Here is a 23,385-nt window from a genome sequence, read left to right on the forward strand (position 1 = left end):
TAAATCTGTGAAACAGATATAGGACATAAAAGAGATTAAAAAAAAAAAAAAAAAAAGGAGCCAACCGCTATTTCTGCCAAGGACTACAACTAGTGGTGGGAGTCGAGTTGCAAAACACACGGGGGGGGGGTGTGTTTTGCATAAAGCCGACCTGCAGTCACAAACAATATTACTAAAATGTGCTTTTTGTCATCATGATTACATGTCTAAACCAATGTAATGTATGTTTTAAAGTTAACATTTCCTTACATAGAATGAAAACAGTATTCTAGACACCCCTATTTTAGGCATAGTTTTGCTTACTTTTTTTTTTTCTACTCTTGAACTGGTCACTTTTTTTAATTGTGAAAGGGCATAGAAAAAAAATGGCAGAAAGTGGAGGAGGAAAAGTGAAATCTCTTTGGAAATATTTTGTATTTGAGGGCGAGGAAAGGAAAAAGGTGAAATGTTAAATGTGCAAGAAAATTCAAACAACTTCTCTGATGGTGAAACATCTGAAAATTTACACTGATACCGGTATGTTTATTTTTGTTTACATTTACATGTGTAACATTGCTTCCCTTATTACTGCTACTAGGTAGTATTAATATTGATACATTAATATTTGCATATATATATATAAAGTCTACACCCCCTTTCAAAATTTTCACCTTTTGTTACCTTATAGCCTGGAATTAAAATGCATTACTATAGTTGTTTTTTTTTTCATTTATCTACACATCCTACCCCACAACTTCCAAGTGAAATCTGTAGAAAATTATTTAAAAATAAAAACTGAAATAGCTTGGTTGGATAAGTATCGTCCCCCCACCCTTGTAATAGCAATCCTAAAGCAGTTCCTGTAAGTTCCCTCTGCTGAGTAGTGCATTTCAAAGCAAAGACTCAACCATGGGCACCAAGGTGTTTTCAAAAGAACTCCGGGACAAAGTTGTTGAAAGGCACAGATCAGGGGATGGGTATAAAAAAATATCAAAGGCCTTGAATATCCCTTGGAGCATGATCAAGATGATAATTAAGAAGTGGAAGGTGTATGGCACCACCAAGACCCTGCCTAGATCAGGCCGTCCCTCCTAAGTGGATGAATGAACAAGAAGGAGACTGATCAGAGAGGCTACCAAGAGGCCAATGGCAGCTTTGCATGAGCTACAGGCTTTTATGGCAAAGACTGGTCAAAGCGTTCATGTGAAACAATAACCAAAGCACTCCACAAATCTGGCCTGTATGATAGGGTGGCAAAAAGAAAGCAATTACTCAAGAAAAACCACCTTGAATCCTGTTTGAAGTATGCAAAAAAACACTCAGGAGATTCTATAGCCATGTGGCAAAAAGTTTTGTGGACTGACGGAACTAAAATTGAACTTTTTGGCCTAAATTCAAAGCGTTATGTTTGGTGCAAACCCAACAAAGCGCATCACCCAAATATACACCATCCCTACCGTGAAGCATGGTGGTGGCAACATCATGTTATGGGGATGTTTCTCATCGGCAGGGGCTGGGGGACTTGTCAGGATAGATGGAAAAATGAATGGAGCAAAGTACAGAGTCCTTGAGGAAAACCTGCTGCCCTCTGCAAGAAAGCTGAAACTGGGACGGAAGTTCACCTTTCAGCATGAAAACGACCCAAAGCACACAGCCAAAGCTACGCTGGAGTGGCTAAGGAACAAAAAGAGAAATGTCCTTGAATGGCCCAGTTAGAGCCCCGACCTAAATCCAACTGAAAATTTGTGGCATGACTTGAAGATTGCTGTCCATCAATGCTCCCCAAGGTGGAAAAAATCCTCATTTAAATGCATGAAACTGACACAACAAAATGTGAAAAAAGTTCAAGAGGGTGTAGACTTTTTATAGGCACTGTGTGTGTGTGTATATATATATATATATATATATATATATATAATATATATATATAAGTCATTTATATATATATAAGTATTCATTCAACGATTTGCTCACTTTTGTAGGTCATTTAAGTTTATTTACATTCTTATATTCTAAGAATTATTATTAATATTAGTATTATATTAATTAATATCATTATAATATTATTATAATGTATAGTACAGTGTCACAGGACTGACCCTGACATAGACTATCTGGGTACAAAATACCTCAAATGTTGCTTTTAAATGAAAATGGCGATGTTCTTACACTATCCTGCCATAAGGGACAAAGGGACAACTACTTTTTTGTTATTTATTTATTTATTTATTTTAAATTATGTTTTTACACCATAACGTGCCAAAGGTTGTTTGGTTTTATTTTTGTTGTTTGTTTTTTTTCCAATTTTGTTTTATTTTTACTATTTTTAAATTAAAAAGCAGACCAAATTGTAAACAGTTTTGTGATGCAATAACTATGCTTGTTTACACAGCAGTATGTGGGAGTTTCTTTATCTCTTATTTATTGGAATCAAAATCGTCAGGAATGGCTTTAAGAATCGATTCTGGAATCGACTCCAAAAACTTTGGAATCGAACACCCTTAACTAGAACCGATGGAAAGACTTGAATAATTAAGTAGTTAATGCTGAAACAGTGTCAATGCTATGACAATGTTGTCTATGTAAAGTAATGGTAGCAGATACCACAATTGTTCATTATAGTTTATTGATAGTTTCATATCAATGCAATTGTTTTATTTCCCTTTGCAGCTTTCACAAAGTGTAAACGTTATTATCCTAATTGTGATGGCCCTGCCATGTTTGGCCACCAATAATATACTGAAGCCTTTCTTTTGAGCAGTGAAGGAAATAAGAATTTGTCCCTATACAATTTAAAATGTAAAGCATGTTTATAACTTTTTGCCAGGCAGAACCTACATTGTCTTCCTATAATGTGCTATGTTGTCTGCAGACATTTCTTAAGATATGTATGTGCTGATCTAGTGTTACCTTTTATTCTCCATAGTAAAATAACAATTGAGCATTTGGATCTGAAGAACAGTTAATTACTGGAAACAACTTTAATGGACACAAATAGTGCTACCAGATGTGTTATTTTCATTTTTCTTTCCCACTTATAAGCAAGTATCAGCCAGGGTCTAGAAATGTAATGTTACAATTGATTTTTTTTTTTTTTTTTTTTTTTTTGTACAGACCTACCTCTAGGTATAGCTGCATCAGATTTCATAAAAAGCCCATACTCAATATTATCGTGTATGGCTTATTTTAAAAGGTTGGATTTTGTACATTCACTAAAGACAACAGGTTTGGTACAAGATTAAAATAACCACTCTATAAACTCATAGTTTACCTATTTTTCCTACTTTTTTTCTTCAATAAATAGTTATCACAGAAAAAGCATATTTCTTCCCATTTGATGTACCTAGTTAAAATAAAAAAAAGTGAACAACTATTTCTAATTAAACTGCATGTGTTTCATTATACATCTTATCTGGATAATGTTATCACTGATTTCAATTTCAATGACTTGAAATGCACAACAAGTATGGATAAGGTTTATGAAAATACTTTACTTTTAAATACTGGCATTTACAGTATGTATATAATTCTAAGAAGTATTTGATCTGTGTATAATTGTCCCTACATTTGAAATATACACATAATGTATACATTTTAAAACATTATGGACAATTCTAATAGAAAAAAAATACAACACTCATTTTATTGGGTTTGTAATTTATGACATACTTGCCATTTCCACCTTTTCATCACACGGAATTAAATTTCATTAACGAATAAAAACATGTAACAAACGGTACTCATGGCATCAATATATTTATATAAAAAGTGTCCGTACTGAAGACAATAACAGATACCTAGTTTTTTGTTACTACAATAAGATATTCTGAGCTTAAACATACCTGGTGTTAAATGTTCTAATAAATTACAAATCCAATCTATCCACCCAAATACCTTTTCATGAGTTCTAGTAATCGTTCAAGTTTGGTTTGGCTTTATTTATTTTCTAATAAAAATATATCTAAGAACAGCAGCTGGATCCGTTTCCAAAATCTCTCCATAGAGAAGTGTTCCGGGGATCTTTTTCAGGTGTACTGTAAGGTTAAGACACATATTAAAAAAACACACACACATCATATTAAATGGGTTATTACACAATCTAGGATTTCACTTTTCCGCGCAGTATTAACTAAATCCTTCTTGTATATTTATTTACACAATTCATATACCGTAGAAACAGTGACAACACTGTTGCCTGTAAGAATGCAACTCTTGTTAAACAGCAGCAAGGTACTATATCTATATATCTAATTATCTATCTATCTATCTATCTATCTATCTATCTATCTATATATCTATCTATCTATATATATATATATATATATATATATATATATATATATATATATATATATATATATATATATATATATATATATATATATATATATATAAATTTAAAAAAAAAAAAGTTATTTTCCAGGACAAATAATCTGTCTCTTTGGACATATAAAACCTAGGATATTTTATTAAAAAGCTTTTCAGCGGTATACTATAATTGCTATCTACGATGGCTTATATGCCACAACACACACAACACACACGTATGTGTGTGTTAATATATATATATATAATATATATATATATATATATATATATATATATATATATATATATATATATATGCGCAAATCTTTTGTCTATATTTATACAATACAACAGTAGTTTATAAATACAGATATTAAGTAAAATAGGCATGATTAGCAAATAGTCCATTATCACAGGATGGCATTATTGAAATGCGATGAATATTAAAATTCCTCTGGAATGCAGTTTCCCCTCCTACAAATCCATTCCTATGTAACTCACTTAATCATTCTTTAAAACTCCAAAACAGGTGTTTCATCTAGGTGAAGTTTTCATATTTGTTTAAAAACAAATGCCCGTCTCATCCCTTCCAGAAAACTGCTTTTAGCATGTACTCCACTTCCTAGACACCCCGAACAGTAGGAGGTACTCCCCAGGCTTCCTCTTAAGTGCATAAGAATACATTGTGATAGTACAGGAAAAAAAATAAGTCCATGAAAGAATAAAAGAAGTCACAGTACAAAAATACAGTATATGATGATAGTTAAGCATAGTATCTGTGCTCAATTTAATTAAAAACCTGTTTAGAAAGAGAGGTCTGTAGCACCATGAGGAGCAGTTTTAAAGTGTGCATTAGCAGCATGATCCAATACAAAAATATTGCAGGAGTGTTTAAGATACACATTCAATATGGTTTACTTGTACCACTGAAGCTTATACTGAAAGATACTGAGTTGCAAAATTCTGTGTCTCTCACTTGGCTTGCAAGCCCTTTCACAAAACAAGAGGAGAACAAAATGGCTCTACATTACATGTTAAACACCATATTTTTTTTTAAGAAAGGTGTGCTGTGAAATTCTCACTCAGATGAAAGGGTTACATGTTTTAAAATCCATGTACTAACTCTCATTACCATTTGCTCCCCTACACTTGCTTGCAATTTAATTTGTATTACCTTGGAGATGAGTTTTTGTTTCCTTTCCACTTAATTTGTAGCCAATATACTTCATTCTTTTTTTTGCATGACATATGTTTAAATTAAACATCTAGTACTGATAGTATATACCTGTATGTTCATTTTAAAATAAAACCCTTTGCAAGTACAGTAAAAAGCGGTGTATAAACCGCCCCCACCCCCCTTTTTTGAGACAACTGGAAAAAGCCTATAGGTCACACTGGTGTATAAGTCGCTCCCCCCTTTTTTAGACTTACACAAAGGTTTCTAAAAGTACTTATAACCATTTAAAGTTACAGTGTTTTGTAAAATTATAGAGCACTGGAGGAACTGAATACCAATAGAGCAGGAATACAGCAAGGGAAGAGACAGGGGCTGCTAGGGTTTGTATTACTTCTGGAGTAGTACTCAATTAGTAAAAGTGACAATAGTATGAAAACTGACAGATTTAGGGGAATGGATTTTAAAACTTGAAAAATAACTGAATGTCAAAGAATGTTATGCAGTCTTTTTTTCTTTACCTTTGTCAAATGTGGGCAAGCAGATAGCACCAATAAAAAATAAAACACCTTATCTGTCATTATTCAGCCAATTAATATTACATTCTGTAAAATATTAGGTCACCATAAACTATATTTACAGTATGCAGAACAAGACAATTATAGGATACAACTACATGGTCACAGGACCAATATTTTTACACCTATACTCCAACTTCACCACATAATCATAAAATAGACCCATGCACTGAATTTGATGGAAAGTAAGTACATTCTACAGTAGATAAGTTGGAAGTACAGTGGTGGTGGATTAACAAAACAGGGCATACTGAAATTACTGCAATGTATTAAGAGCCGCATGCTTTCTCTAGAAGAGTGAATGTTTAATATAAATGTATTTGAAAAGTAGTTTAATTACATTGAAAGCTTCAAGTGAGGGACACAGAAGTCTTGTGCAAGTAAAGCAAAATGACACTGATAGCAAAAACACTGTAAAAATATTGTACCTGTATAAGACTTACAAATTTTAAACATTTATATACAAAAGATTAACTTTCTAAATGACTAAATATATGAAATCTAATGGCATGTAACACAAGTTAATAATAAAGATTACCTTTCTTAAAGCAAATCCTTCAAGAGCTTTTGTTCTGCTCTAAAAGGATTCTGATTTTACAAAGTGCTATATTTTAAATACGCCTTATATGGAGGCTGATCAAGCAATAATGTAAAACCACAAACTCTTGACAAAATACACTTATAGCACATTTAAACCAATTTTAACAATAAACTTTTTAAAAAAAAACATTCAATAATATATGTCTATAAAACCTACAGATGTGGCTCATTTTCATGTTTTTTAAAGAACATTATTTCCCAAGGTTTTTTTTTTTTTTTTTTTTTTAATCACCACATAACATTTTAAGGTTGCAAACTTTTCAAAAAGTTAGCAGTGATCTATAAGGCCAAACTAAAAAGCAGAAAAAACAAAACAAAACAAACTTGCCAACATCTTTCACTTAAACTAAAAGCACAGAATGATCGCATGATCAGTGCTACTACACAAAAAGTGAAATGAGGTTCAAAGTTGTGTTTGAGGTCCTTCTTTGTTACTTATCTGCAAACCCTTCTCCCTTTATCTGTGGCCAAGACACTGGCAAATGGCATGGGAACCAAGCAACTTAAAAAAAAAAAAAAAAAACAGGAATTCTTGACTTACTGGTAAATACAATTCTAATCATCAATACAGTAGGGCAGAAACTGCTATTTACTGAAAGTTTTTAACAATGCAGTAAATACCCAAAGATCGGATAAACAGGGTGTATCCGCTTCAAACATCCAGCTGTTTATACTGCAGTAAACATTTTAATAGTAGTTATTTATATAAGAAAAAATACTTTGTTTAAATTGAATCGCCACGGACATGGGCAAATATACATTTCATATTATTTTTAGTTAGCTTAAGGATTTGAATTTGTGTTATTTCTATATTTGTCTACATATAGTTCAAAGTGGCATAGATAGCTTACAATTTGCAATGAGTACCATTACATGTTATAAGCAGTTCAACATTTCACTAAACTGATGGATTTAAAACGATTGCAAATGCTTAGCAGGAAATTTTTTTAAGCATACATACACCTGAACTTTTGCTAAGTGCTATATGTTTGTTTATTTAGAAATGTAAACCGTGCTTACTGTTATAATGCACCAAACTTTTGTAAGAAAGGGGACCCTACTATAACTTACAACACTATTTAAGTTACGTAATCACATATCATTAGGGGCATTCACCATTACAGGAAACCTCTCCAAAAAATAAAGGCTGGAATTTACCTTTATAAAAATAAAATGGCAGCTTTTCAAAACTGTTGGTTTAACTAATCTGCTTGTAAAGTTCACTCGCTCAGAATAAGGCAAAACACCACCTGTGGATGTTATCAAAAACCAAACCACATTACCACCAAAGAAGTCTACACTTTTAATCTAAAATTAAGTTCAATTCTTATTGGCTTTTTGAAAATACTTTCGAATATATTAAAAAAAATACGTTTGGCAGATACATTAGCTTTCCACTGGTAAGAAACTCCCATATCCTACTGAAAGGCTTGGTGAAAGCGAGGCAGGGTGGTAGTTGTGCTTAGGCTGGTTGTAAAGGCTGAAGGCAATCCTTGCAAGTGGCTTATGCCCACACCGGTCCCAGGGTCTTGTGGCTCTTGGGACTGTGAGGGGAGCTGGGGCAGAGAGGAGAGAGCATCCTCTTGGGTGTAACTTATTCCCAGGCCTCCAACTGAAACAGACGGGTTATATAGAGGGCCATTTAAAGGAAGGAAATTAAATAATTGAGAGAAGTCTAATGAAGATGAGTGAAGAGGGTCACTGGCAGAAGCAGAGCTTTTTGAGAGTGAAACATCCCCAGGTACGTCATCCAGTGCCTCCATCTGGGGTTCCAATTGTAGCTTAGAAGCAGAGCTTTGAGTATCCTGTGATGAAGATGGCATACTGCTTTCTAGTTCCATTAAATAACTCTCTATTTCTCCCTTTAATGGCTGTTCTTTTTCAGGCATAGAAATGGCACATGAGGTAGAACCAAGTTGATATTTTAAAGAAAGCTGGTGGGGAGGGTGAGTAGCCGACTCCATGTCGAAGGGACAAGTCATTCCGAAAGGCAAGGATGTGGTGACCATTTGGTGTGCAGGTCCTGCACTCTGCATTGACTGGATCTGGGTGTTGTAGATGTTTAGCTGCAAAGTGTTGGCGAATGGCTTAGAAGCAAGTTCACTAGAAGATATGGACATCACTGAATGCAGTTCGTCTTTTATTGGTAAAGAAAGGTTGCAGGAGAAGGGATCGAGAAGGTCCAGTGGTTCTGTTTTGACCTTAAGCAGTTCTTGCGTGTGGCTTTTCTTCATGTGACGTGTTAGGTGGTCCTTCCGGCCAAACCTCTGTGCACAGTATTGGCAGAGAAAGTCCTTCCTCCCAGTGTGCACCACCATGTGCCTGCGAACATCCTTGCGAGTATAAAAACGACGGTCACAGTGTTCACATTGGTGCTTCTTTTCTTTGGCCCCACCTGAAGACTTACCAGCGTGGGTCTTCAGGTGTGCCAGCAACACCCCTGTGGTTTCAAACGTTTGCAAACAGACCTTACAGGTGAGGTCACCACTGGTTGCAGCATGTAAGGCTAAATGACGCTTGAAACCAAGCTTGGTATTGTAGTTCTTGCCACATTCTTCACACTTAAAAGCCTCTTTGTTTGGGTCATGTGTATGAAGGTGATTCTTTAGGTGATCCTTGCGGTGAAACATTTTCTCACAATAATTACACTTGTGGGTTTTCTCAGGAGAATGAGTAGCCATATGCCTTTAAACACAGATATATTCTGTAAGCATTTATATATTTTAACAATAATTCATCTATTAGGATAAACTTGGCAAAGAAAGAGTAGCCATGTATTTTATAGATATACCGTAGACCAAAATAAATCAATATACACTATCTGCACTTAAACTGGAATCCATTGGCAAATGACAGTACCGCTATATGGAGATACTAAATCACTTTCCAACTGGACAGCATTAAAATTGCAAGAAAAGCAGTGAAGTTGTGTTTGCTTGTTAAAAGTAACTGTTCCATGTAACAGTAATTAAAACTCCAGATACTGAGAAGAACTAAAAACATTTTGATCTAATACATCTTATACTACAAAACATATTTTTAAATAGGATTTCTTATGTCAACCTCAAAGTGACTTACAGCACCACTTAAAAACACACTTAAATAAAGTGGTACTTCTACTAAATTATTACTTTTATGGAAGTAATGGAATACAAATATTTTCAACTGCAGATAAATAGATAAACATAAAAAACATTCTTTACATCTAGTTATATACGGCATTTGAAGTGTTATAGAGCTATATACGAATACATGGTTTTAGTTGAGCTTCAAAGAGAATTTAATACCTTAGCAGCTTGTACTTAGAAACAAAGGCCTTGGTGCAGTCTTGTTGAGAGCATGGGTAGGGCCTTTCTCCTGTGTGAGAATATGAATGCACCTTTAATTTCTCAACACTGTTAAAGGCTTTATCACACAGCTGGCACAGAAAGTTTTTTCTGGGTTTGCTTTCACCTCGCTTATGCCTCCCTGCTGCTGCCAGGACTTTCTGGGTATCCTTAACATCTGCTAAATCACCGGGTATGATCGTGGCCATTGCAGCCTAAGGCAGGCCTCCTCGTTGGACACTTGCGTATGGCCCAGTTCTACTAAATGCTTTAGCTTTAGGTGGGTTCCCTTGTTTCATTTGCTCAACACAGTTAGTAAGGGCCTGGAAAAGAAAGAAAATAGTGCACATGTTAAATATATAAAAATGCATTAAAGAGAGAAAGTCTATCTATTTAAACCAAGCGTCATCCATTACTGTTAAAGGTGTGCTAACCAAGGCCATCATTATGCATAGTCATAATTATTTGCTTGTTACTTCAGAATTATCCAAAATTAACAAACAGAAAATAGACACCATGAAATATTCTTATTGAGATTAAAATGGTCCTTTCCAGAAAAAAAAAAAAATAGTAAGAAAACAAATTTAGGAATAAGGCTAAAGAGATTAAACCACTGTTCTGCTGTCCAAGAACAACTTTTCTTGGACTTATTTCTGCCAGAGTGCTGTGTTCACCCATGCTATTTTATAATGAACTACCTCACTTACAAGTACCACAAAACAGTAGCAACTTTTCATCTATAGTGCAGTTTCTGAAATATCTGTATATTGCAAATAGAAGTACTGTATAAAACACAAAGGATAACCAGCAATAATATTGTAAGTGCTAAAAATATGCAAGAATATTTATTTTAAATCCTTTGTTAGCATTGCTTTCAAGATCGTATAGACTGATTATAAAAGTCACACAAACTAATTTACTGCACAACAATGCAACTTTCCAGATGAGAATACTGTACCGAACAATGGGCTGCTAAATTCTCTGGCTTCCACTGCTCTTAATACAACAGCACTGTAGTAAAGCGGTCATGTGACTTTACAATCCTCTTTGCACAACCAAAATAATGAGCAGTAACTTTTTGTAACAAATGTCCATATAAAAGACCAGTGTTACTGATCAAGAGGTAAAGGGCTGTGGTATTTGTACATGCCTCAGTTGTTTCCCCCATTAGATGAAAAGCTTTGTCCAGGATTTGGATATGTATATTCTTGGTGCCACTATAGGGTCTTTAAGAAGTTTTACTATATTTCACCATTCTACAAATGAATATTGAATAAATGACTATAAATGACTATTTTTTCACTACAATGCTACAAAAGCTTGCATACTTAATTTTATTTATAGTACCATTTGCTAATTCACACCTGATGGAAGACCAATGCACTCTTCCTTGTGGTCTTATCCAGTTCCACTAAACACTTTTGATGGTGACCAGAATGTGTTACTTCTCATTTTTGAGGATCTAAAAAAATAAAACATTAAAAGAAAGTTACGATATTTATATAATTAAGGCCTGGCTGACTTGTGTAGGACAGTTATCTGTATGAACAACTGTATTTGTATTCATAAACAAAAACAGCCAACGCAACAGGAAATTGAGAAGCAACACTTTTTCAGAAAGATCAACTTTTTAAAGTTCTGTATAAAAACAGCTATATATGCAAACTGCAGATGTGGTGGAACAATTTCATAACTATTAAAAAAAACAAAAAAACAAGTTACACTCAAATATGCATTAAATGATTCAGTGGAGCAAGTATTAGACAATTTTAACAATTTTTAAATGGATTATATAAAATATTATATACAAACAGGTATCAAATCAATACAATTTCTGATAAAATCTACTGCCTTACATTAAACTTTTACTCCAAAACTGCAGCAAGACTGGAAAAGCTGGAGCAATTCTAGTATCCTCACATTTCATTTAAGTGCACAACAAAGCCTTAAAAACACGTGGTGTGCAATCATGTAAGATTACAAAGCGACTCAAACAAAACATAGAGCCAAAACCACCAAAACCAATTTAAGAAATGGATGAAAATTGCAGAGACAAGTAATGGTTTTCCCAAGAGATTAAAACCAACAAAATATGTTCTATGTGGGTAGTTGCTCTCAAACAGATGGTGTCTTTCCTGACTCAGTATATGTCATGTTGTAACACAGTCTGGTGGCTTGGAAACAGAAAATCCCACTCTTTTCCAAATGTTTATGTAACCAAAACAAAATGTATTGTTTCATGACTGGAAATGTCCTCCGTTTTTCTTTTTTGTTCAGCATGTCTCATCTTATCACAACTAATCTATTGTCCAGTTAACATAACTTTATATTGATTTGCAATACACTTGCCTTTGCTTAGTCGATTTCCAATATTATACAATTGCACTGTATACAATTTGATATTGTGTGGTACAATAGCTGTGATGATGTATGGAGGATGTTTTTAATCCAATATAATTTAATGAAACTCATTAACTTCTGTAAAGTTTTATTTGCCTGCTCGTTTCAGCAGCAAAGCTCTATAATGAACAATAAAGCTCATCAAGGACATGCTTCTGTTGTTAATGGTCATTCCCAAGGTTTATTTGTATTTTCAAATGTAATCCTTGACATGTACTCTGTTCAGTCATGTTGGACAAGACAACAGATCTCACACAAGTTCAAAGAGGGTACCACATTGGTATGCACTTACACATTTAACTGACGTTTCACAAGAAAACGTTTGCCCTGGAATTACCACTTTGAAATCACAGGGAACAAACACCCCTTCAAATTTCCCTGTAGATCACCTTCCCTGATGGAAATAAGGGTAGTAATATTCCTTCTATAACAGTTTAACCACATTAGAGGCAGGTTCTACTACGCTCCAATGATTGGTTTTGCTTTTTGGGAAGCCACTTTTCCGGCAGTCCTTTCATCGGTGTACAAGCCGGAGCATTTGTTTTCTTCACTTTCTTTTAGATATAAGGTATAAAGAACAATCAAAATAAACACGATAAACACATATTTATTAAAATGTAATACATGGTAACCAGACTAAAACCAGGAACCACTTAACCAGTTTAAAAAAAAAAAAAGTAGTTACATAACACACAAAAATTATATATATATATATATATATATATATATATAATATATATATATATATATAATATATATATATATATATATTTGAATACATGGCAACAAAGAATATCAATTTGTTTGGTTTTGCTCTCAGCAGCCAGTAAACACCAATACAGTACATGGACAACGTAGGAGTATACCTTGAACTTGCACACACAAATGGCACACACAAATGGCAAGCCCCTTTGGTGATCCTTCAGTTCAGACTTCACTGTAGTGGTAACTCTGTGAGGCAATAAATCACAAGATGAAGAAATACAAAAGAATGAAAGTGTTTATTATTACTTTCAGTAGCTTCAAATCTGTACATATCGCTAAACTATAACTATGCCCTCAGCTGCACCCTTAAAGCTTTCTTTATTTACAAGAAAGTTGTATTGTTTTTCTAGTTTCAGCTAGTGGAATTCTGAGCTTGACTGTCATTTCTTTTTTCAATCTACACCTCTATTGTATACACTTCATTAACGGACTAGCAACTGTACCTTAGATAAGGTTATCCTAGATTAATGCGATCTATGATTGGGGAAAAAAAAACAAAAAAACAAAAACACAAGCTGTTACTCACTTTCATCATTTGAAAGCATGAATCTGCTCTGCTTTTGACAAATGTTGAGTTGCATTTTTTAAATAAATGTGCAGTGTGATTTGCCTTTAGTTCCAGAACATTAGATTTATTGAATATGAAATTACCATGCTTTGACAATAACCCCATCATTCAATACTTGTATAGGTGATGCACTATACTGTACATGGACAGTATGTATTCAGAATTTTGAGCAAAGACAACAATTCTGCTACATAGCAATCAAATTGTGAAAACATGAAATCATTGATTGCTTCCCAAAAGGTGAAGTTTTTGGTTTCCTTAACTTTATTTAAATCAAAAAGCACAGGAGAAACAATTTCATTCTATTTACTACTGATTGTAAATCTAGGTTTAAACAAATATATGAACACATTATTGAAGCTGACTTGTTTTGGTAATTATGGTGTACTTTTCAAATTGTACATATATTATCATAGAACAGTACAAACTAATTTGTCATATTTCACTAACCTAAATAAACCATTAAATTGTGTTTCTACAGATACAATTTGTTAAAAAGGAAATACTGAGAGGGATAATGAAAAAGTTCACACAGGACTAGTTGTTTTTATTTAGAAAATGACATTGAATTTCTATTACAGTAGTTTTATCACATTTAATTACAAGTCATCAGCTTCTCTAGTTTGGCACTGCCTTAACATTTGATACAATATCTTTGCTTAATTCAGATTTTTCACCAATTAAAAAAAAAAAACACCTTTATACAGTCCATTATTTGTTTTATTAACAGCTCTAGTAGCAAATTCTTCAATACAAACATTTTAAAAACAGGTATCAACCTGAAGTTAATCACAGATCCAAAAAGGGATAACTGCTCAATGAAATGCTTTCTGGTAGGAAGCTGTTAAAAGTCTGATAGATTAACAGCATAAAAAATAAATTACTGAACGTTAATGTCTTCGAGGATATGTTTTGAATAGAGCCATTACAACCCATTTGTAAAACTAACCTAATGTGTAAAATATACTACAGCACATGCACACACTTAATACATTGTGTAAAACATTATTTATCCTTGTTGCCAGCATCTCCAACAAGTTCTCAAATTTTGGTTGAAAAATCAATCATTTATATAGCTGATGAGGGACAGTTGACACTTTCCATCGAATAGACATGACTAAATGGCTATGAACAGTTTCAATTCTAGGTTTTTTTCAATTTTCATTGTACATGGCGTATTTTATAAAATAAATGTACTTCGCTTTTTACTCCTGTTAATTTCTCCACTAATCTTTCTCTTTTTTTTTTTGTATGTTGTAAACAAGCATTTTCTTTACATTTAGACCGCTCTGCATTGCCTGTTCTGTTAGTAAAAGTGCAGTACGTTGCAAAGCAAAGATACAAAAATAAATAAATAAATAAAAAAGGGGGGGTTCCTCCCATACAAACAAACTTAATTCATAACACAGTTTATCATGTTATAGGTTTATCATGTTGTCCTCACAAACAAGGAGTTTAAATTAACATTTACTGTAATTTGGCCACTGTTCCAATCAAAGAATTGTCATGTTTGGTGCAAACTCTGGTTGCACTGTTACATAATGGTACACATTCTGACTAGTCATCTTTGAGGCATCAGTTTCGTGTTTGCCATTTACTTATTACAGTACCACCACAAAATACTGCACAATTACTCCTACTTGGAATCTAGCATTGTGTGAAATATGTCTGATGTTTGAAAGACTATATATTTCTCTCAGTTGTATTTTCAATAAATAAAAAATGTCTTACTGCCATGCGTTAAATCAGATGGTAAAGAAAAACATATTATAGACATACAGATGTAGTCAAAAGTTTACATACTCAATGGAAATTTATAATTTCTCAAAATCAAACAATTATAGAATACATGTTTTATAACAAAAATGTTGCTTTTGTGGATGAGGCAAAAAAAAAAGGTTACAATTTCAGCATTTTTTATTATTATTATTATTTTTTTGTGTGCAAAACTCCAAAAATGCTAATTCAAAAGTATTCCTACCATGACAAGGAAAATGAAATTAGTAGCTAGTTGAGACATCTTTAGTAATAATAACCTCTTTTAAAGTATTAGGATATTTGTCAATTAGCTTTTTTTGGCATGATTCTTCAGTGATTTTTGAACATTCATCAATGCAAAACTTGTTCCAGTTCATTCAAATTCAGAGGACTTCTCATGCACAGCCTTCAACTCATACCAAAGATTCTCAATCAGATTTAGATCAGAACTTTGACAAGGCCAATCCAGAACCTTGATTTTATTCATCTTTAACCATTCTGAAGTAGATTTTGATGTGTGCTTTGGACCGTTGTTGTGTTGGAATGTCCAGTTGCGCTTTAAACCAAGTTTTGTAGTGGAGGGTTTCAGATGATTGGCCAGTATCTTTTGGTATGCTACGGAATCCTTCTTACCATGTACTGAAACTACATGTCATGTGGCATTAGAGGAAAAACAGAAGGATATTACCACCTCCATCCTTGACAGTAGGTATGGTGTTCTTTTCTTTGTACGCCTCACCAGGCTTTCTCCAAACATAATGACTATCGCTGTTCCTTGCAAACTTTAAGCAAATTGTCCTTGAGATGTTTTCCTGTGTGGCTTTTTCCTTGGTCTGCAACCATTGAGACCTTCACCATGCAATACTCGCCCTGTGATTGAAATGGAAACCCCAGTCACACTTGCAGACAATTCACTTTGAATGACTTTGGACGTCAAAACAGATTGTTATTAACCTTCCACTTGTTCTTGGTGAAAAAAGCTTTTTTTTCTTCCAGACCGAGGGAGTACTTCGACAGTACCTTGAGTTTTAATCTTTTTGATAATAGAAACAGTAGTTGAAATTGGGACACTGAAATGCTTGGAAATCTTCTTGTATCCTTCTCCAGCTTTACAGCAATAAATAATTCAGTATAAGGTCTTCAGAACTCTTTACCCCCCCCCCCCCCCCCCCCAATATTGACTTATTGGTAATGACAGCAATCCTATGCCTAACCCTTTTATAGTCTCTAAGATTGTTCACTTACAAGCTAGAATAGAATTAGGTTCTGTTACTTGTAGAAAATACAATCATAGCATCAACGGGTATGAATATTTTTCAATTAGTATTTTTGGAGTTTCGCAAAAACAAATTGCTGTAATAAATAATGTAAATCTATTTCTTGTAACTTTTTCCTGATCCACAAAAGCAAAACTTTTGCTACAAAAGATTTTCCCTAAAATTATTTGTTAAAGAAATTATAACATTGCTATTGGGGTATGTAAACTTTTGACTACAACTGATGTGGTTACAAAACTGAAATACAGTCTAGTGAAAATGACATACAAACCAAAAATACATTTACCTACTGTTATGGCTGCATTGCATTTAAAAATATTGTATCTGGACAAATGACAAAGTTGAATAATTTCAAACACTTTAATAAACTTTCCAATGTATGATTCTATTTAAAGTAACTGTGGCTTACATAAGTTCCATAAAATGTCACCATCATGCACATCCATTCATTGTGGATGTGCAGTTTTGAAAGAAACACATGTTACAGCAGTTTTTCTTAAAACATGGTATCTGGGACTACATCAGATTAAAAGTTTACAAGCCATATTTTTAGATGGTCTTGTACTTCCTAAGTAATTTCACCTGCACTCTCTTCATTGGCTTCGCTCCTGTCAGAATAACTAATCAACTTCTTCCCCTATTGATTAACATGTTTTCAGCCTACAACATCCAGAAGACAAAGCTGAGGTGAAATGACTCAGGAAATGCAAATCCAAACAGAGAAGCCAAGAGAACAAGGCTTTGAAACTGGGAGCTTCTTTAAATGTATCAGTACCAGATATCAGTAAAATGTGTCCTATCATGACATGTAGAGACACATTTAACTAACAGATGTGCAAAATGGCTCAGATTTATTAAATAACTTTGTTAGCTAAAAATCACTTGGAAATCAATCAATTGGTGGCCAGGCAGTTCTGATAAACCATAAAAACCAACCTAAACAAATAAAAATAAACACGTTACATTGACAGGATATTCATATTTTATGTTTGTGTCAGCTGTTAAAGTAATATAACATCCTAAAATTTTACTCCTAAACACATTAAGTAATATACCTTAAGTGTGCTTATAGGATAAGATACAACAGACATACCTTGATCTTGGAAGAGATTACAAGGCTGTATTAACAATAACATGATTTTGCTTGGTGGCCTACCTTCAATCTTAATAGTAAGAAATGAAAAGTATACATTTTCATTTTACATGAATATGGAATGCATACTTGTGTGAGAGCTGATTAACTTGACTAAGCATTGAAAGCATAAAAGTAACTAACTCTGGATTGCAATTTTAATGTGTTCGGAACATACCCAAGCAATTCTTAATTGCATTCATCTTGGTCATAATAGACACGTCGGAAGACTTTAAAAACATGTGTTTTTGGTACAATCTTTTCCAGTCATCAGTTTTTTTTTTTTTTTCTGTTAGCAAATCATTTTCAGTAGAAACCAAGACATATGGATACTCAAGAATACCGTAGAATTATAAATATTTTTTTAGAGCAAACATCTATCGGAAAAGCAAGTGAAATTCAGTAAAGTCACATTTTGGAAGAGAACCGCTTTCTTGAGCAATTTATTATGAATGCTTTTAATTTAGATGAAGCGATTAACACATCAAAAAAAAAAAAAAAATAGCAGCTTACATTTAAGATATTAAGAAAACAAAATAGGGGAAATACAGAAACAAATTTTACAAATTCCCAAGAAATCTGGCAAACACAGAGATTAGCCATGCTTAGTGTTGTTCTCCAAAATGTACAGTTTGCAGTTATGTCTGGTGGTAGGGATCAATTAACCCTGTAACGCCCAAGCATTTCTGAAATGAGAAAAGCTACTGTATTTAATTAACTCAATTCCGATTCTTGTACAAACTGTACACAACGCACTGCAGGTGAAATTCTGGCTTATGAGACTGGATTTAAAGTAATAAAAGGGGTGGCTAAGTACTGTATCTTAAGTGATACAGAAATGGGCATTACAGGGTTAAAATATGGATTAACTACAGGTGAACAAGAACAGCTTTAACTATCTGCCTCTGGGGCCAGGCCACACTGGACAGAAGTCTTCAATTCACATTGTTATTTTCTGCATTAGCTTTATGTCTGCCAATGCTGTGACAGTTTATTCTGACCAACAGTTTGAACTATGCCACATTATACACAGGGGCATTTTTTTTTTTTTTTTTAAATCAGGATGTCTTATATGCACAAATAAGGCAGTTAATAGTATGAAACCCATTTTGGCAATGAATAATATGGAACCCATTTTTGTTTTGTTTTTTTAAAAGACTTGGAAATTATCCTGTGCTGGTGTCCTCTATAAACCAGATTTTAAGGTTTGCAAAGAGGCTACAGAGTGCATGAAAGCCTAGTTGCCAAGCAGAAGGAACTATCAGCATAATCAAATTCAAATATGTTTAAAATAATATAATTACTGGTTTTGTTCTACAAGACTTTTTCCCCCCAAAATATATTAAAAAAAAATAAATAGAAAAGTGAAGTTTCTTGTATTTAAATAAAATCCTGCATTCACCAGCTTTTCAAAATTGAAACAAGTTAATCTCGCTAATCTCTGCCCAAGATTAAAGACTTTGCTCTTCTGGGATACCAACAAACCTCACAAATCTTTTATAAAAAAAGAAAGAATAAATAAACAAACAAACAAACAAACACACACCTTTGCTACAAATACAGGGTATAAAACAAATGACAGCTGACCATTCTTTCATAAAATTATATGGCTTGTGGTTTGTTTTAAAACTTTACAACACAGTTAACTGTAACCTAATAGAACACCCCATCCATCTTTCCCACTGACACACACAAACTCTAGGACACAGATTCGTGTGGGATTGGTCAGCATTTTCTGAACAATTTGTATAAGTAGTAACTGCTTTGGTGTGAAAAATCAACTTTAATGTGTACCACAATTTAAAATGTCCTGTGTTCAAGGTAAGAGCACATTTGTAAAACTGCAAATATACATTGTGTTACTCTCCTCAGCAGTGTATTTATACAATTCATAAAACCCAGTGCCTTTTTTTTTTTTTTTTTTTTTTAAAGAAAACAATTAAATTTCACTAAAACCTAATGGATAGATTTTACTATATATTCATTTGAAGGTCAAAAGTATTGTCAGTTATACAATAATCGTTCATGTGGTCAGTTACTCACTTTGATGAGTAAACACTCTGCAGTGTCACAACCTATTGATTTATGTAAATCCAACACAGAATATACTTTAATTCAGAAACTTGATATGTTCCTGAAATTAAGGCACACCTCACATATAATCCTGTGACAGTATCTGTCACTGACAATTTGTTCTAAAAGTTAATTACAATGAAAAATATATTTTGAAAAAGGCAACAAGAATGCTAACAAGGCACACTAACCACTGAATAGTTTGCAATTAATTAAAACTGCGGACAAAATGGCCCATCATTGAACAAACACATTTTAGCAGGGGATTGCTGCTCAAAAAAAGCAAGATTAATCTCTGAGTTTAAATGTAAACTACATGTTAAACAGAAATAGTTATTTACTTATGAAATAGCAACATTCATAACATTTTATTTACGTTACACATAAATGTGTAGGACATCTTTAAAAACAGTGTTTAAATCTACGGTTACTGGCAAAACAAGTATAGTAAGTTTAAGATATCACTTGTTTTGTTTTACAAAACGATCTCAATCAGTGAAAATAAAGTGAAGGTTTAACAAAGTATTTTTAAAATTAAGTTTGACATGCTGATAAGACCACAAAGTTTACATGTAGCAGACAAAAAACGTCCAAATTTAACAATTAAACAGTCATGCTTAAATATGTTTTTTACATTAAGAAAAAAATACTTGATTGTATTTGGCATTTAAAATGTATCCTTTGGTTTTCAAAACAAATATCCATATAGCTCTTAATATACATTATGAAAGCTCCAAAAGAAAAGAAACACACCTATTCTGAAGAAACATGTGTTCTAATATGTAACACAATTAATTTGGTTTAAGTGCATATGAAGTGTCTGCACATTTCAAACTTAAGCATTATCAATATAATTACAGAACATCTCAGGGGATATTTGACACCAAAATTGTTGTGTGTGTGTGTGTTTTTTTTTTTTTTTTTAATTGCTACCAAATGCACAAGTTAAGCACGCTGCTTCTCTACTGGCATATAATAATTTAAAAAATGCACACACAAATATTTAATACAAAATACATTTCTCATTCTTTTCCATTTGGGAGGACAAAACTAGGCTTAAGTAAACCAAATTATGATATGTTTTATATGTACTCTTAAAGCCTTTAGTTTAATGACAGTTCACTGTAAATATATAAAGAAAAAAAAAAAAAAAAAAACTGTTTAGCAATTTTTTTTTTTTTTTAAAAAAGAGCTTATTTTCTTGTCTTTTTTTTTTTTTTTTTTTTTAAACAAACAAAAAGCAGACAAACAGAAATGCTTGTTATTAAAAAAAAAAAAAAAAAAATGGATGTTTTGAAAACGCACTTAGAATCGTTATTTGCAGAAATGCACGTTCCACTCTATGCACGTTCTAAAAGTGAAGCTTTTACATACTCCACCACTTCAAGTGGTTTATCCACTACTTAAATTAAATTATAAATTAGAAACCAAAAATAAATTCTAAATATACATTACATGTACACTTTAGAAAGCATTCAAATGTGAATTTATTTATTTATTTATTTTAAAAAGGACCAGTAAAATCATTAGCAATAAAACAATACTGTCTCTTTAACTACGGAAGATGAGGCAGGTACCATGGGTGCACTTTGTTTGTACATCAACAGTATTTCAATTATACCATTTTGCGCGCGCACAATATATATATATATATATATATATATATATATATATATATATATTATATATATAATATATATAATATATCTATACTGTTATACTTATTCATGAGTTAGTAACATTTACAAACTAAAATGCAAGCGATAAAAACAATGAAACCGAAAATCTTATATTTTACTGTGTAGGAAGCCCTAAGGCATCATCAATAACCCAGTCAGGATTAAAACAGCCACCTTTAAAACAAGTAATCAAAATAAACACAACACACAGCTTTTATCTTGTTAAACACACACAAAAATTAGATGGACAAGTAACAAGAAAATGTAACAAGTATCAGAATACGCATTTAATTAATGCTCGTCGTAGACACGTTCACAGGCAAATACAAAACTAGATGACACATGTCCAATATGCAAAAAGACCATTAATTCATAATAATGCATTTCAGCACAACACATTAGATTTTTCACGAGTTTAACAAAGTAAAACATATCTATAGCCTGAACTTATTTTTACATAAACTTTAAAATATACACTTAAGTTTCTGGGGTTTTTTGCATTAATTTTACTAGCTATCCCATGAAAACGAATTAAACTACATACTATAGGTTTAAAGTCAAATGTTAATCAATTTTTTCCTTCTGTTCTCCCTCCATTTTGGTTGTTTATGATATTGACAAGCAAGTTCTACTCTATATTGGTGCTTGATCTACTTTAGCACAAAACTAACACTAAACATGCATTCTGAAATTAATATTTTTTTTCTTTAAAACATTCAATCTGATCACTTTAATCACTTAATTACTAAAATGTGCAAAACTTTATTCCTAGCAACTGCATGAAAATACCAGCTTGTCTTTAATCGATGAGTGTGAAGGTGTTTTCAACACACATTTACATGAAAAGTGCAACAGTCTGTACGCAACATGCAATTTTAAAATATTTTTTTTTTCCAATATTTTTGTTTGCATGCCCCGCCGGATGTCTTCCTCACTCTGTTGTCATTATATTATAGGAAACTATTGTTTTTAACTAACTTTCCAAAACTTTTTAGCAACTTTTTATAACTCCACAAATTCCGCTTGATGCTGAGATGAATTTCTTAGTAACCTGACGTGAAATCAAGTCATTCAACATTTTATTTAATTTTTTTCTTCATTTTTTATGTCTTCCTCTCCCTTTCTCTGGGGTCCCAAGCAGGGGCTGATTTACACAAAGTTTTTTTTTTTTTTTTTTTTTTTTTTTTTTCTTCCCTTGCTCACCCCTCTCCCATAATTTAAATAACCCTGATATTTTAATTCAAGAAGGCAGTAACAATTCACCAAATTTACATCAAACTCACCACGGGAGCCTTAACATCCTTTTTACTGTCTTTTTCTTGACTTTAAACTATTTTCTGAATTTTTATAATTTTTTTCTCATATTTTTTACTGGACGCTGCGGGCCTGAAAATTTTTTGCTTTCCCCTCTTTCCAGCAGCCATTGTGTATGCGCTGTGGTGTCACCAAGCTTAGCCAAAAGCTCACGCCTATTTCTATTCCAACCCCACTCCTGTTTGCGATTTGTGGGATGCTCCGTCACTTTAACAGTATGAGATTTCTATTAGGCAAGGCTCCCGCCAATCAAATCCTCGATTTGGGACATTCACTGCCAATCAAACACAAGTCCGCTGCTGTTTATGTGCTTGAGAAGGCGGGTGGATGCTGAATATTCGATGTATTCAATTGGAAACAAGGTTAGTCAATCTGGTTAATTGCCGTCAGTCGTAGAACATTTAAAACAGCGGTTGGTGTTTACTGCTGTCAGAGCCGGAAAATGTAACAAGCT

The 23,385-nt window shown here is 33.1% G+C and overlaps 1 protein-coding gene across 2 annotated transcripts; it reads right to left on the reverse strand.

Moving 5' to 3' along the window:
• Positions 1–4,634: 4,634 nt before the first annotated feature.
• Positions 4,635–23,031, reverse strand: LOC121313444 (zinc finger protein PLAG1-like). Of its 2 annotated transcripts, none has more exons than XM_041245973.1 (4): positions 22,901–23,031; positions 11,330–11,427; positions 9,927–10,288; positions 4,635–9,324 (listed from the first exon to the last, which is right to left on the reverse strand). In XM_041245973.1, exons 3-4 carry the CDS (start codon positions 10,172–10,174, stop codon positions 8,058–8,060), a joined length of 1,515 nt encoding a protein of 504 aa, XP_041101907.1. In that variant the 5' UTR covers positions 10,175–10,288; positions 11,330–11,427; positions 22,901–23,031; the 3' UTR covers positions 4,635–8,057. The 2 variants fall into 2 exon arrangements, with proteins under 2 accessions (XP_041101907.1, XP_041101908.1); XM_041245974.1 differs by having other exon boundaries at positions 11,313–11,427.
• Between the last annotated feature and the right edge of the window lie 354 nt (positions 23,032–23,385).

Source organism: Polyodon spathula, chromosome 3, assembly GCF_017654505.1.
Source record: "Polyodon spathula isolate WHYD16114869_AA chromosome 3, ASM1765450v1, whole genome shotgun sequence".
NCBI lineage: Eukaryota > Metazoa > Chordata > Actinopteri > Acipenseriformes > Polyodontidae > Polyodon > Polyodon spathula.